At 42.8% G+C, this 12,069-nt stretch overlaps 1 protein-coding gene across 3 annotated transcripts in view; it reads left to right on the top strand.

Annotated features, from left to right (window-relative positions):
* The first annotated feature begins 1,404 nt into the window (after positions 1-1,404).
* ARMC8 (armadillo repeat containing 8) overlaps positions 1,405-12,069 on the top strand; it is a 104,321-nt gene continuing 93,656 nt past the window's right edge. For 2 of the 3 annotated variants that reach the window (XM_055413032.2, XM_055413050.2), the window contains exon 1: positions 1,406-1,714. In XM_055413032.2, the coding sequence (XP_055269007.1) occupies positions 1,670-1,714 (45 nt within the window). In that variant the 5' untranslated portion in view covers positions 1,406-1,669. Of the gene's footprint in view, positions 1,715-12,069 lie in introns of all 3 variants that reach the window. The other variant, XM_055413056.2, reaches the window with a different exon arrangement.

Genomic DNA, 12,069 nt, shown 5'->3' with positions numbered 1-12,069 from the left:
TCCACAGGGTCGCAAACAGTTGGACACGACTGAAGTAGCTTAGCAGGCATGCTCTGTACAAGGGTTATGCTCTGCTCTTTTGTGGTTTGTAGTTGTATATGATATGATCCTAGGTGATATATGGATGGATATTTAAACATTTTTGTAGTTATTATGGTAATGTGTACTAGACTAAAAATACACTTGACTTTTCAGAGCCTTATGGTTTAGGATGAGGCTAAAATTAATGAGTTGAAATTGGTTTTAAAGAAAAACATTGAGGGAATAATACCTGGGTGCAGATTGGCAAACATCGTGTGGGTGGTATGCAGGGTAATAAAATTTGGGAAATAGTGTTGCTGCAGGAAGAAAACCTAAAACGAAATCCCTGCTTTCTAGAAGGTCAACAGTGAGGGAACACTGGCCCCCAAGCAAGAATGATTAGTACCACAATAAATTTGGAAACCAAATACAGGGAGAAGATAGGAAAACAGTGAGGAGCAAAGTGAAGGCTAGGTTAGAGCTATAACCTCCATCGGAAAGCTATTACTCTAGTCCAGGGGAGAGGTAATATCAGCCTGCATTAGGGAATGTCTTCAGCAATGGCATAAGGACGAGTAATACAACAGGTTCATTGCAATCATTCTGTGAAAACCTCGCTGGTTGCGAACAGCAACAGTTGAAACCTGTTCAGCCAAATCCAGAGCAGCTTTGTCCATATATATACACAGCCACACAAATGGAATGAGAAAGCTGAACTCGTCAGTCAGAAAATAGAATTAGAAGCATATTCTAATTCGGCTTCAACGATCAGAGCGGTAGTGTGAATTAGTCAGATTCTTGCCCCCATTTTTTTTTCTCCTTGACTCAGAGGGTCGAGAAACGCTAACACATATACGGCGCTTTCTATGTCTCAGGCATGTTCTAAGAGCTTTACATTTTCCATTCTTCTAACCCTTTATTTGATCCAGGAGGAAACTGAAGCATAGGAGATGCCCAGGTAATGCAGCTCTGTGAAACAGCAAGGATTAAACTCAGGCGTTCTGGCTCTAGCGTATCTATTCTTTACACTAGAATAAAAGAGTTGGATAATGCTGAAACAGCTCACCCTTCAGCACCGGATCGTGAAACACTCTTACTGGTGGCAGAACACTTGGCTCTGGGGTCACAGATTCTCCTTCTGTAAGATGGAGATAATAACGACGCTAGGAGTTTGGTGCAAAGCAGGACTGAGATAATGAATGCGAACGTGAACTTCAAATTATGTAGGTGGCTCCACACACCAGTCTTTTGGAATAATGAGAACAGGATCTCAAGAAATTGTAACGAATCAATCTACGAAGCTTGCAGCGAGACTCCGCCCCTGACGCTCCGCCCTCCGCGAGCCGCAGGTGGGGCCGGCAGATCCTCTTTGCGCATGCGCGAACTGCTGCCCGCTCCCACCTCTAAGCCGGGCTGAGAGTAGCTGCCGTTTCTGAGAGGACGATTCGTAAGCAGGCCCCTTGCGCGGTTTCCCATTGCTCGTCCCTCTGCGGGCTTCGGCCGTAGTTCAGCGGTGTCTGGAGGGTGGTCTCTTCTCGTCTACCTGCCTGGCTTTCCGCAGAGGTACCTGTGGTTGGCCCGGGAGTCGGCTGTCGAAAGTGCCGGCTCCCGCGCCGGCGCCGGCTGCAGCCGGGTGGGAAGGCTCAAGATGGCGTGCCTGTTGGAGACCCCAATCCGCATGAGCGTCCTCTCGGTGAGTGACCCGCCGCAGCCGCTCGCTTGCCCGCGCGGGCGCTCGGGCCCAGCCCGCGCCGTTCAGCACCGACGCCGTCTGCCTCTTGGGCACCACTCCTCGGGGTGGCCTCTGGCTCAGCTCTGGGCCGGGGAGTGCGAGAGGGTGGGCGGGCGGGACAGACTGGGTCCCAGCCGAGCCCGAGACGTCTCCAACTCCGGGAGCGCTCACCGGTGCCGGTGCTCGGGACGGCGTCCGGCGGGCGGGGTGGTTGGGCATACGGGCAGCCGGCCCAGCGGCGCGGCTTGGGCTTGGCCAGTTGTTTCACCGAGCCCTCCTCTTAGCGATGCCGCTTCCCCGCGGCCGAGCACTCCGCTCCGTGAGGCGCCGGGCTCGCCGCTGACCTGGGGATCAGTGCCCACTTAGCCACCCCTCCCCGGCCGCTGTGGCAAACAGAGATAGAGGGTCCTTGGCCCCCGCACACTTGGGGCTACCACGCCTGATCTGTGTGGCTTCTATCGCTTCCCAGCACCCGGTCACGGGCTGGAGCTGCTTCTTGGCAGCGGGGATTTCATATCAGTCGCAACGTCTCCTAGTATGTGTAGTTATTTAAGCTCCCTTTCTCCGCTCTGCGGTGGAGGTCTCAGCCCTGTGAGTCTGAAGGAACCTGTGCCTTTCATTCTTTTTTCCTTCAGGGGAGTCAAACGTTAAAAAAAGAAAAGGAATGTATTGACATGCCAGAAAGCAAACCTAGTTTGCTTGTTGAAGTTTAAAAATAAAACCAGAACGCGACTTTCACCGCGTTTTAACTGTGTTGCTCTTGAGAGAATCAGGACCAGGGGTGAAAGTTACTAGAAGGTACCTTAGAAGGGTTTTGCAACAAATGAGAGCTGTCCAACTGAGAAAAGTCAGTTTACCAGAGGCCCATTTGTTGTAGTTGGAAACCAGCCGGCAAAGACTGGTTGACCATCTTTTAGACTTGTGGAAGTCAGCCTGATGTTGAGAGGGTGCTGGATTGTAGATGACTTGTCAGGTTCCCTGAGTCTGTGGCTTCAACTGGTTTCTTTTCTCTTTGGTGACTTCTCCCACAAACACACTCACCTATCTGGAGGCACTTCGCACGTTTGCAGCAATTCGCGTTTAGAGCATTGTTGCCGTTAGAACATTGTTGTTGTTAGAGCATTGTTGCAGGTACAGAATTGTGGTATATTCCACTTAGATAATTTTTTTGGAAGGTGGGGAGCTGTACAGAAATATTTTCTCTGATCCACTTTAGTAATCCCTTTTTTAATTTTTAAACTGTGACTGGGGAAATACTGTTCACCTAAGCATTGAATTTAGATTCAGTTACCACACCTCTGACTGACACCTAGGAACATTTTATGGGAGAACAGGCCAATGACTTTTCCGTTATTATGCTGTTGTTTTTTTTAAGTCGCTTTTGTTAATTTCCTTTAATTATTCTCGTTTATCCTTATCTTCACTTGAAGCTTTTTTATTTTTGTATGTTGTCAACTAATATAGTGTACAGCTGAATTTTTTTTGTTTTTTGTTTTCACTCCCTTAGTAATATTTCCTATTAAACTTTGTGCAAAAACTTCTTGAGGAGTGTTCCGTACTTCTAGTGGGGATTTACTTTAGCCCCAGTCACATTGGGCCTCTCTTCCCCTCCACCTCCAACCACCTTTCTTTTTTAAAGGTTTTCACAGCCTCAGGGTCTGGTCTTTCAGTTCATCAGTTCTGGAGCCTTGGGAAATCAGAGCTTTTGAAAAATGATTTAAACTATCTAGACTTATTGATTATAATAGTTTCAACTGAAGCCTGGATCTTTCAAAGTTCTACCTAGGGCACTACTTTTTGAAATACAAAGTGCAGATGGCAGAGGAATTAATAATCAAAAATTATCTTGAAAATAATTGACCCCTTTAATAGGCTACTTATTTTGCACCAGCTGTGTACAACACTCTTTAATGTATGCTTTAGGAAATGCATGATTGAGCTCAGCTATACTTTCAGGGAACTCACTCGTCTGAATGACTCCATAGATTGAAAAACATAATTCACATCAGGGGCAGATCAAATGGTTTAGAGAATTTCCCTTCAAGGCCCTTTATATCTTCTCTCTGGTCACTCAGATGCTAAAGAAATCTACCTGCAATGCATGAGACCTGGGTTTGATCCCTGGGTTGGGAAGATCCCCTGGAGAAGGGAATGGCAACCCACTCCAATATTCTTGCCTGGAGAATTCCGTAGACAGAGGAGCCTGGTGGGATACAGTCCATGGGATCACAAAGAGTCAGACATAACTGAGCGACTAACCACAACCTCTCTTAGAGATCTTATTCATTCTGAAACGTTAACTGTAGTCAACTCAGAGATCTACATTGTCAGCCTTGATTGCTCTCCATCTGGTCTCATGTCTTCAGTTGTGTGGATGTTAGCCATCACTTGCAACAAAGCACATTCCTTCTCCTTCAGAGAACTTAGTCCTGACTTCCCATTTCTGTTAATGGTACTGTCTTTCATGGATCACCCACCATTAAACCACTTGAATCATCTTTGACTCTTCCCTCTTTCATGCCCCTGGAGCTAATCAGTCCTTAAGTTCTTTTATCTCTTCATTCTCAGTGTTTCTCACCTCTGTCCCTGCGACCACCTTCTCTTTCAGGACCTTATCATTTTATGCCTGCATTACCACAGTTCCTTGCAGTTTATTTTACTGCTTCTAATAGTTTTTACTGCCTCTAGTAGTCCAGTTCTCCACATTAATTTTCCTATACAGCACACAGGACACACAGTTTCCTTGTTTCAATTCTTCAGTGGATTCCTGTTGATGAAAGAATGCTATTCCTATTCAGCTTTGGATATAAGATTCTTTATCCTCTGCATGAACCTCCTATCCCATATAAACTGGCTTTCTCAAGTTAAAGTGATCTCAGATTCTTACAAACCCCAGTAGCCCTTGTCTGCTTGGTCATTGGCACACATGAATTCTACCTTTGTATGTAACATATTTTGAGCTTCTGTCATTTGCCGAGCATGGCATTGGGTTTGAGAATACAGTGGTGAACTGCACAGTCTGTCTCTGCCTTCTTGGAGATTAGTCTAATGGGGGAAAGAGATATCAAAATGTCACAGAGGTCTTTGTGAATGATGATTAGTGTTATGAATGAAAAATATAGGATGCTGTACCAGCATGTAATAGAGGAATGTGTTCAAATATGGAGGTCAGTGAGCTAGGAAAGGTTTCCCTGAAGAAGTGACAATGAGCTAATAGTTGAAGGACAAGTAAGAACTAACTAGAAAAACAAGAGCATTCCAGGCAAGCTGGAATCTAGCTGAAATCATGATTGAAATCAAGCTGGAATCAAGATTTCCAGGCGAAATATCAATAACCTGAGATACACAGATGATATCACCTCCCTGATAGCTCAGTTGGTAAAGAATCCACCTGCAATGCAGGAGACTCCGGTTCAATTCCTGGGTTGGGAAGATCTGCTAGAGAAGGGATAGGCTACCCACTCCAGTATCTTGGGCTTTCCTTGTGGCTCATCTAGTAAAGAATCCTCCTGCAATGCAGGAGACCTGAGTTCGATCCCTGGGTTGGGAAGATCCCCTGGAGAAGGGAAAGGCTACCCACTCCAGTATTCTGGCCTGGAGAATTCCATGGGCTATAGAGTCCATGGGGTCATAAAGTGTCAGACACAACTGAGTGACTTTCCCTTTATGACAGAAAGCAAAGAAGAACTAACGAGTCTCTTGATGAAAGTGAAAGAGGAGAGTGAAAAAGTTGGCTTAAAACTCAACATTCAAAAAACTAAGATCATGGCATCTGGTCCCACCACTTCAGGACAAATAGATGGGGAAACAATGGAAACAGTGACAAATTTTATTTTCTTGGACTCCAGAATCACTGCAGATGGTGATTGCAGCCATGAAATTAAAAGACAGTTGTTTCTTGGAAGAAAAACTATGACCAACCGAGACAGCATATTAAAAAGCAGAGACATTACCTGGCCAACAAAGGTTGTCTGGTCAAAGCTATGGTTTTTCCAGTAGTCATGTATGGATGTGAGAGTTGGACTGTAAAGAAAGCTGAGTGCCAAAGAATTGATGCTTTTAAACTGGGGTGTTGGAGAAGACTCTTGAGAGTACCTTGGACAGCAAGGAGATCAAACCAGTCAATCTAAAGGAAATGAGTCCTGAATATTCTTTGGAAGGACTGATGCTGAAGCTGAAAGTCCAGTACTTTGGCCACCTGATGCAAAGAACTGACCCATTGGAAAAGACCCTGATGCTGGGAAAGAGTGAAGGCAGGAAGAGAAGGGGGTGATAGAGGATGAGATGGTTGGATGGCATCACCGACTCGATGGACATGAGTTTGAGTAAGCTCCGGGAGTTGGTGATGGACAGGGAGTCCTGGTGTGCTGCAGTCCACAGGGTCATAAAGAGTTGGACATGACTAAACAACTGAACTGAACTGATTCCAGGCAAAGAAACTTGTGTTGCAGAGGCCCAGAGGCTTTTCGTAATTATTCTGTCTTCTTAGAGAGTAAAGTAATTCAGAGGTAAATGCTGGACCTTTTCTTCTTTTTAATCCGGCTACTCTTTCACCGACTCTGTGGACATGAGTTTGAGTGAATTCCGGGAGTTGGTGATGGACAGGGAGGCCTGGTGTGCTGTGATTCATGGGGTCGCGGAGAGTCGGACACGACTGAGCGACTAAACTGAACTGAACTGAACTCTTTATAGAGCTTCCCTGGTCTCTCAGATGGTGAAGAATCTGACGGCAGTGCCGGACACCCAATCCCTGGGTGGGGACGATCCCCTGGAGGAGGGCATGGCACTCCAGTATTTTTGCCTGGAGAACCTGGACAGAGGAACCTGGTGGGCTATCGTCAATGTGGTGGCAAAGAGTTGGACACAACTGAGCCACTAACACACTTTAATTCTTTATAACACTGTGTCTTTTGTATGCTAGGTTCTTAATAAATATTTGATTGAACTATGTATTTGGAGGCATTGGACGAAATCTCCTGGTGTCTTTCTTGGTCATAGCCATGATCACCCTATCCCTCTTTGGTTTGCATTTAGCATTACAACATCACTGTTTTCAACATATTTATACATTTTCCCAAACTTTTGGGTGATTTTACATTGATTGCATTTTTTAAAAGTTTTTATTTTGAGATAGTTACAGATTCATTACAGGAAGTTGCAAAGATAGTACAGAGAGATGGTTATGTATACTATGCCCAGTTCCCCCTTTTGGTCACATTTTATTTAACTATTGTATAATATCAAAACCACATAACTGTTATTGGTATAAATATGTATATACCTCTCTATCATATTATCAAATGTGTATATTTGTGTAACAACACATTCAAGATCTCCCTCATGCTACTTTTTTAAGTCACACCTTCCTACTCCCCCACACCCGCTATCTCTGGGCAACAGTTAATCTCTTCTCCATCTCTATGATTTTGTCACTTTTCTATAAGGGTACATAAGTGGAGTCATATGGCATGTGACCTTTTGAGATTGGCTTTTGTCATTCAGTGTAATGCCCTGGAGATCCATCTAAGCTGTTGTAGATGTATCAATAGTTTCTTCCTTTTAATTGCTGAGTAGTATCCCATGATATGGGTTTATAATATGGATGTCTGAAAGATAGTTTGCTTAACTGTTCTCTATTAGAAATTTCGGTCGTTTGTAGTTTTTGGCTCTTAAAGCCTGCTGTGAAGAAACAGGCACAGGCTTTTCTGTAGACTTAACTTTTTGTATCTCTGAGATAAATGCCCAGTAGTGCAAGTTTAGGTTCTGTGGTCAATGTATGTTTAGTTCTTAAAGAAACTGACAAACTTTTCCAGAGTGACTGTACCATTTTACATTCCCACCAGTAATATAGGAAAGATCCAGTTTCTCTGTGTGCTCACTTGCATTTGGCACATCATTAGTTTTTATTTTAGCTGTTCTAATAGATGTGTAGTGATATCTCATCATGGTCTTAATATACATTTCTATAACAGTAATGTCAAAATATTTTCATTATTTGCCATTCCTATTTTATTGAAATATGAATAAAATATTTTAGTGAAGTATTTTTTCATGTCCTTTTGCCCACTTTCTAATTGGACTGTTTGGTTTTTGACTGTAGCATTTTGAAAGTTCTTTGTATATTCTAGATATGAGTCCTTGGTCAGATAGGTACTTCAAAAATATTTTCTCCCAGGGTATAGCTCATCTTTTCATCCTCTTAAACGTAGTTTAGAAAATGAACTTGATCTCAATTTCACACCAGAAATTAATTCAAAATGGATCATAGATTTAATTGTAAAATATAAAATAAAACTTCTAGAATAAACAGAAAATTTCCAGAACCTTGGGTTTGGTAATGAATTCTTAGATATAACATCAAAAGCATGATCCGTTTTTTTAAAAAATTGATAACTGGATTTAAATTAAAATTTATGCTTTTTGAAAGACCCTGTTAAGAGGATGATTACACTTTGGTCACTTTGTAATGGTTTGAGAGACGAAATGATAAAATACCTTTGAATCATACTGTAGACTGCAGAGACATCTAAGGCCTTCCTTACATTCTTTTTTCAGTGCAATTATGCCTATTTGACAAGCAACTATTTGAACTGTATAGGATATTCCAAGTCTGGATATTCCTTGATTTTGTTCTGTTCTTGACGATTATAAACTTTTGTTGGTCTTAAAGTACATAGTGATTTACTTTCTTACATGGACAACTGACAAGAGTTTTAAAAAGTTGTTCTTTTCTGTGACGTTAAGCCCAACCATTCTATAAGTATGAATTTGGTCTTTCTTGTTTTTTCGTAGTAAATGCAAAGTAAAATCTCATAAGTGCATTTTAAAGTTTTCTCTGTTTACTCTACAAAACACCAGTGAGCACGGGGTATGTCAGGAGTTGGTGCTAAAAGAAAATCAGTATGAACTTCCTAATCTTTAATGGGAACGTGTGAAGAACAGAAGATGCTGATTGTAGGTTTCTGGACATCTTGCTCTCTTTTTAAGGAAAGATTGCTACCTGAATTCAGACATCAAATGGTGAAGAAGTCATTTATGCTGTACCAAGAATTAGGTAGGGTCTTCCAGTTTCACTTGGAGATCTGGTCTTATTTCCTCCCATTCGCATCAAGAATTTTTAAAATCGTGCCAAGAGCCAGGAATTTCAGTTACTTTGATTTTTAGCTTTTTGATTTTGACAGTTATTTTTTGCAGTGCTATATATCGTGTTGGCTTCTAAGTAAAGGTATGGAATTATTGACAAAGGAGGATTTCTGTTATTTTCTGGAAATTGGAGAACAGCTACCCTCACTGAGCAGTAGTGCTGTGATCCTTAGCACTGTTTAGGTAGGAGTGAGAAGTATTCTAAATAAGAGCTGTTTTGCAGAAACAGCTCCCACTTGTCACTTCGGTAAAAGAAAACTGTTTTGATCTCATTTCATAAACTCAGAAGAATAACGAATTAGCTGCATTCTCTGGTATAGTCATAAAAAAGTTATTGGGGAAGGGGAATGATGAGACAGAGTTGTGCTTTCTATTAAAAATGAAAAGTTCAGATTCCAGCCTGTAGAATCTATTAACATTGGAAGTCTTTACCACCTGCAAAATGATTACAGAATACACAGTTCTTTTGTTTCAGGAAGAATTTATTAGGCTTTCAATAAGTTGTAAGATATGACTGATTCAATAAGGGGAATGAAGAAAAGGAAAGAGTCATAATCATGATCAAGTATGATTGGCAAGGTTTTTAGCTTTATATCTATGTGGTATCCTCTAACGAGATGGTGAGGCTTAGAAGCAGAACATGTTAGAGGAAAGTGAAAGTGAAACTCTCCTCGGACTCTTCGACCCCATAGACTATACAGTCCATGGAATTCTCCAGACCAGAATACTGGAGTGGGTAGCTGTTCCCTTCTCCAGGGAATCTTCCCAACCCAGGGATCAAACCCAGGTCTCCCACATTGCAGGCGAATTCTTTGCCAGCTAAGTCACCGGGGAAGCCCACGAGTACTGGAATGGGTAGCCTATCCCTTTTCCAGCGGTTCCTCCCAACCCAGGAATCGAACCAGGGTCTCCTGCATTGTAGGCAGATTCTTTACCAGCTGAGCAACCAGGGAAACCTGTGTTAGAGGACTAAGGGAGAAAAATTAGTTTCATTTTGGACATGCTGCATTTGAAGTGTTTTCTGGAAATTCATTTAGAGGTGTCCAACAGACAGTTGGATATTCTGGAATGTTTTCCACAGCACCAAGCAGTTTTCTCCAGTCCTCTGTGGATATCAGCTGGGTGCCCTACAGTTTAGCCCAATTCTGATATTGTTTAGTCGGAAATAGTATCAGATTCCACAGGTTAAGTCCTGCAGTACTGTCCCTGCTTCAGATAGCAGTTGCAAGTCCACATTGTTCTCCTGTCCTCTGACTGATCGGATATAAATCAAGGGATTGTACTACTCCCTTCTTGGATTCAGTTATTTGTCAGAATGGTTCCCAAAACTCGGCAAAACATTTACTTATGTTTACCAGTTTATTATAAAGGATAGATGAATAGCCAGGTGAAGAGGTACATAGGTCAAGATCTAGAAAGGTCCCAAGTTCAGGAACTTCTGTCCCTGTAGAACTGGGGTGCAAAATCTTCCTGGCCTGTGGATCCATTAACCTACCTGGAAACTCATCACATTTTATTCAGGAATGTTTATAGAGCTTTAATCTCCAGCCTCCCTCTCTTCCATTTCCCAGAGGTTGGTGGCTGGGACTGAAAGTTCCAGCCCCCCAATCACTTGGTCTTTTTGGTAACCAGTCCCAACTTGAGGCTATCTAGGGGCCCAGCCTGATCATTCATTAGTATAAGCTCTTGAAAGGTATTCCTTATGAATAAGTAAAGATACTCCTGTAATGCAGGAAATTTTTCAAGAGTTTCAGGAGCTTTGTGCCAGGAACTGGAAGAAAGACTGGATATACTGGGCTGACCAAAAAGTTCATTCAGGAATGGAAAACCCGAATAAACTTTTTGGTTAACCCATTATTTATTAAGCTACAGATACAAAGGTCTCATGGGCTTTCCAGGTGGCACAGTGGTAAAGAATCTGCCTGCCAATGCAGGTGATGCAGGAGACACAGGTTTGATCCTTGGCTTGGAAAGATTCCCTGGAGAAGAAAATGGCAACCAAGTCTAATATTCTTGCTGGGAAAATCCTGTGGACAGATGAGCTTGGCAGGCTACAGTTCATGGGGTCACAAAGAGTTGGACATGGTTGAGTGATTGAGCATATATAAAGGTCTAGTGCTTAAACGCGGGGAGATGATTATTATTGGGAATCATCAGTACAGTGATCTGTGGATCTTAGCCTTTTAGGTTTTAGAGGCTCAACACCATCTTCCCCAGAAAAATACACATCTGCCTAAAGAATCACATAATTTCAAGAGGCTCATGAATTCCCTGAAACTCACACATAAATCTTGAGTTAACAGTTCCTATTCTTTATTCATTCCAGTCAGTCAGAAAAACATATCACAAAATTTAAAACTCATTTAAAATAATTTTAGAATGGTAACAGATTATAACACAAGGTTTTAAAAGTCATGTAAGGTACCATGTGGGAGACTTGGCTCTGAAGAACTATAATCTTTTTCCCAGAATATACCAGTGATCTTCCCCAAGGTGTACTGTATCTACAGAAAGGACTTTATTGTAGCAGATCACCATCTGCAGACCTGGGAGACAGAGCTAGGTGAGAAATTTCAGTAGGACAAAGTAAGGTCTGGACACAGGCAAAGTGGAATAGATTGAAATTACAAGTGGCCCATGATATTGGCGTAATAGTCACAGACCTCAGTGTGGATGATGGTCAGGCAGATCCTGAGTGGTACTATGATCGGAAAGTTAACGCACCAGTTGCTAGAAGAGACAGACTGAATATGGGTCAAGCACCGTGGATAGCTCCAAGGCAAGGGTATTTACTGCCTCTAAAACTCTGAAACAAATAAAGCATTTTGGAGAAGGAAATGGCAACCCACTCCAGTGTTCTTGCCTGGAGAATCCCAGGGACGGGGGAGCCTGGTGGGCTGCTGTCTATGGGGTCGCACAGAGTCGGACACGACTGAAGTGACTTAGCAGTGGCAGCAAATGGAATCTACCCGCAGGGTTGTCCTGAGCATTCCATATAGACAGGTTTGTACCACCTTCTCTCGCACACAGTAATAGACTTGCAGCCCCTCCTGGAAGCCCTCAAACATTAGTCTCATCCCTGTGCCTTTGCTCAGGGTGCCCTCCTCTCTGATACCATCTCTGACTTGGCCCTGTCTGACATCTCTACCCGATGCTTCTCTGCCCTCCTGCCA

The sequence above is a fragment of the Moschus berezovskii genome, chromosome 1 (assembly GCF_049115385.1).
Source record: "Moschus berezovskii isolate FMDL1 chromosome 1, NW_MosBer_1.0, whole genome shotgun sequence".
In the NCBI taxonomy this organism is placed as follows: Eukaryota; Metazoa; Chordata; class Mammalia; order Artiodactyla; family Moschidae; genus Moschus; species Moschus berezovskii.
This window is presented reverse-complemented; position numbering and strand designations above follow the sequence as displayed.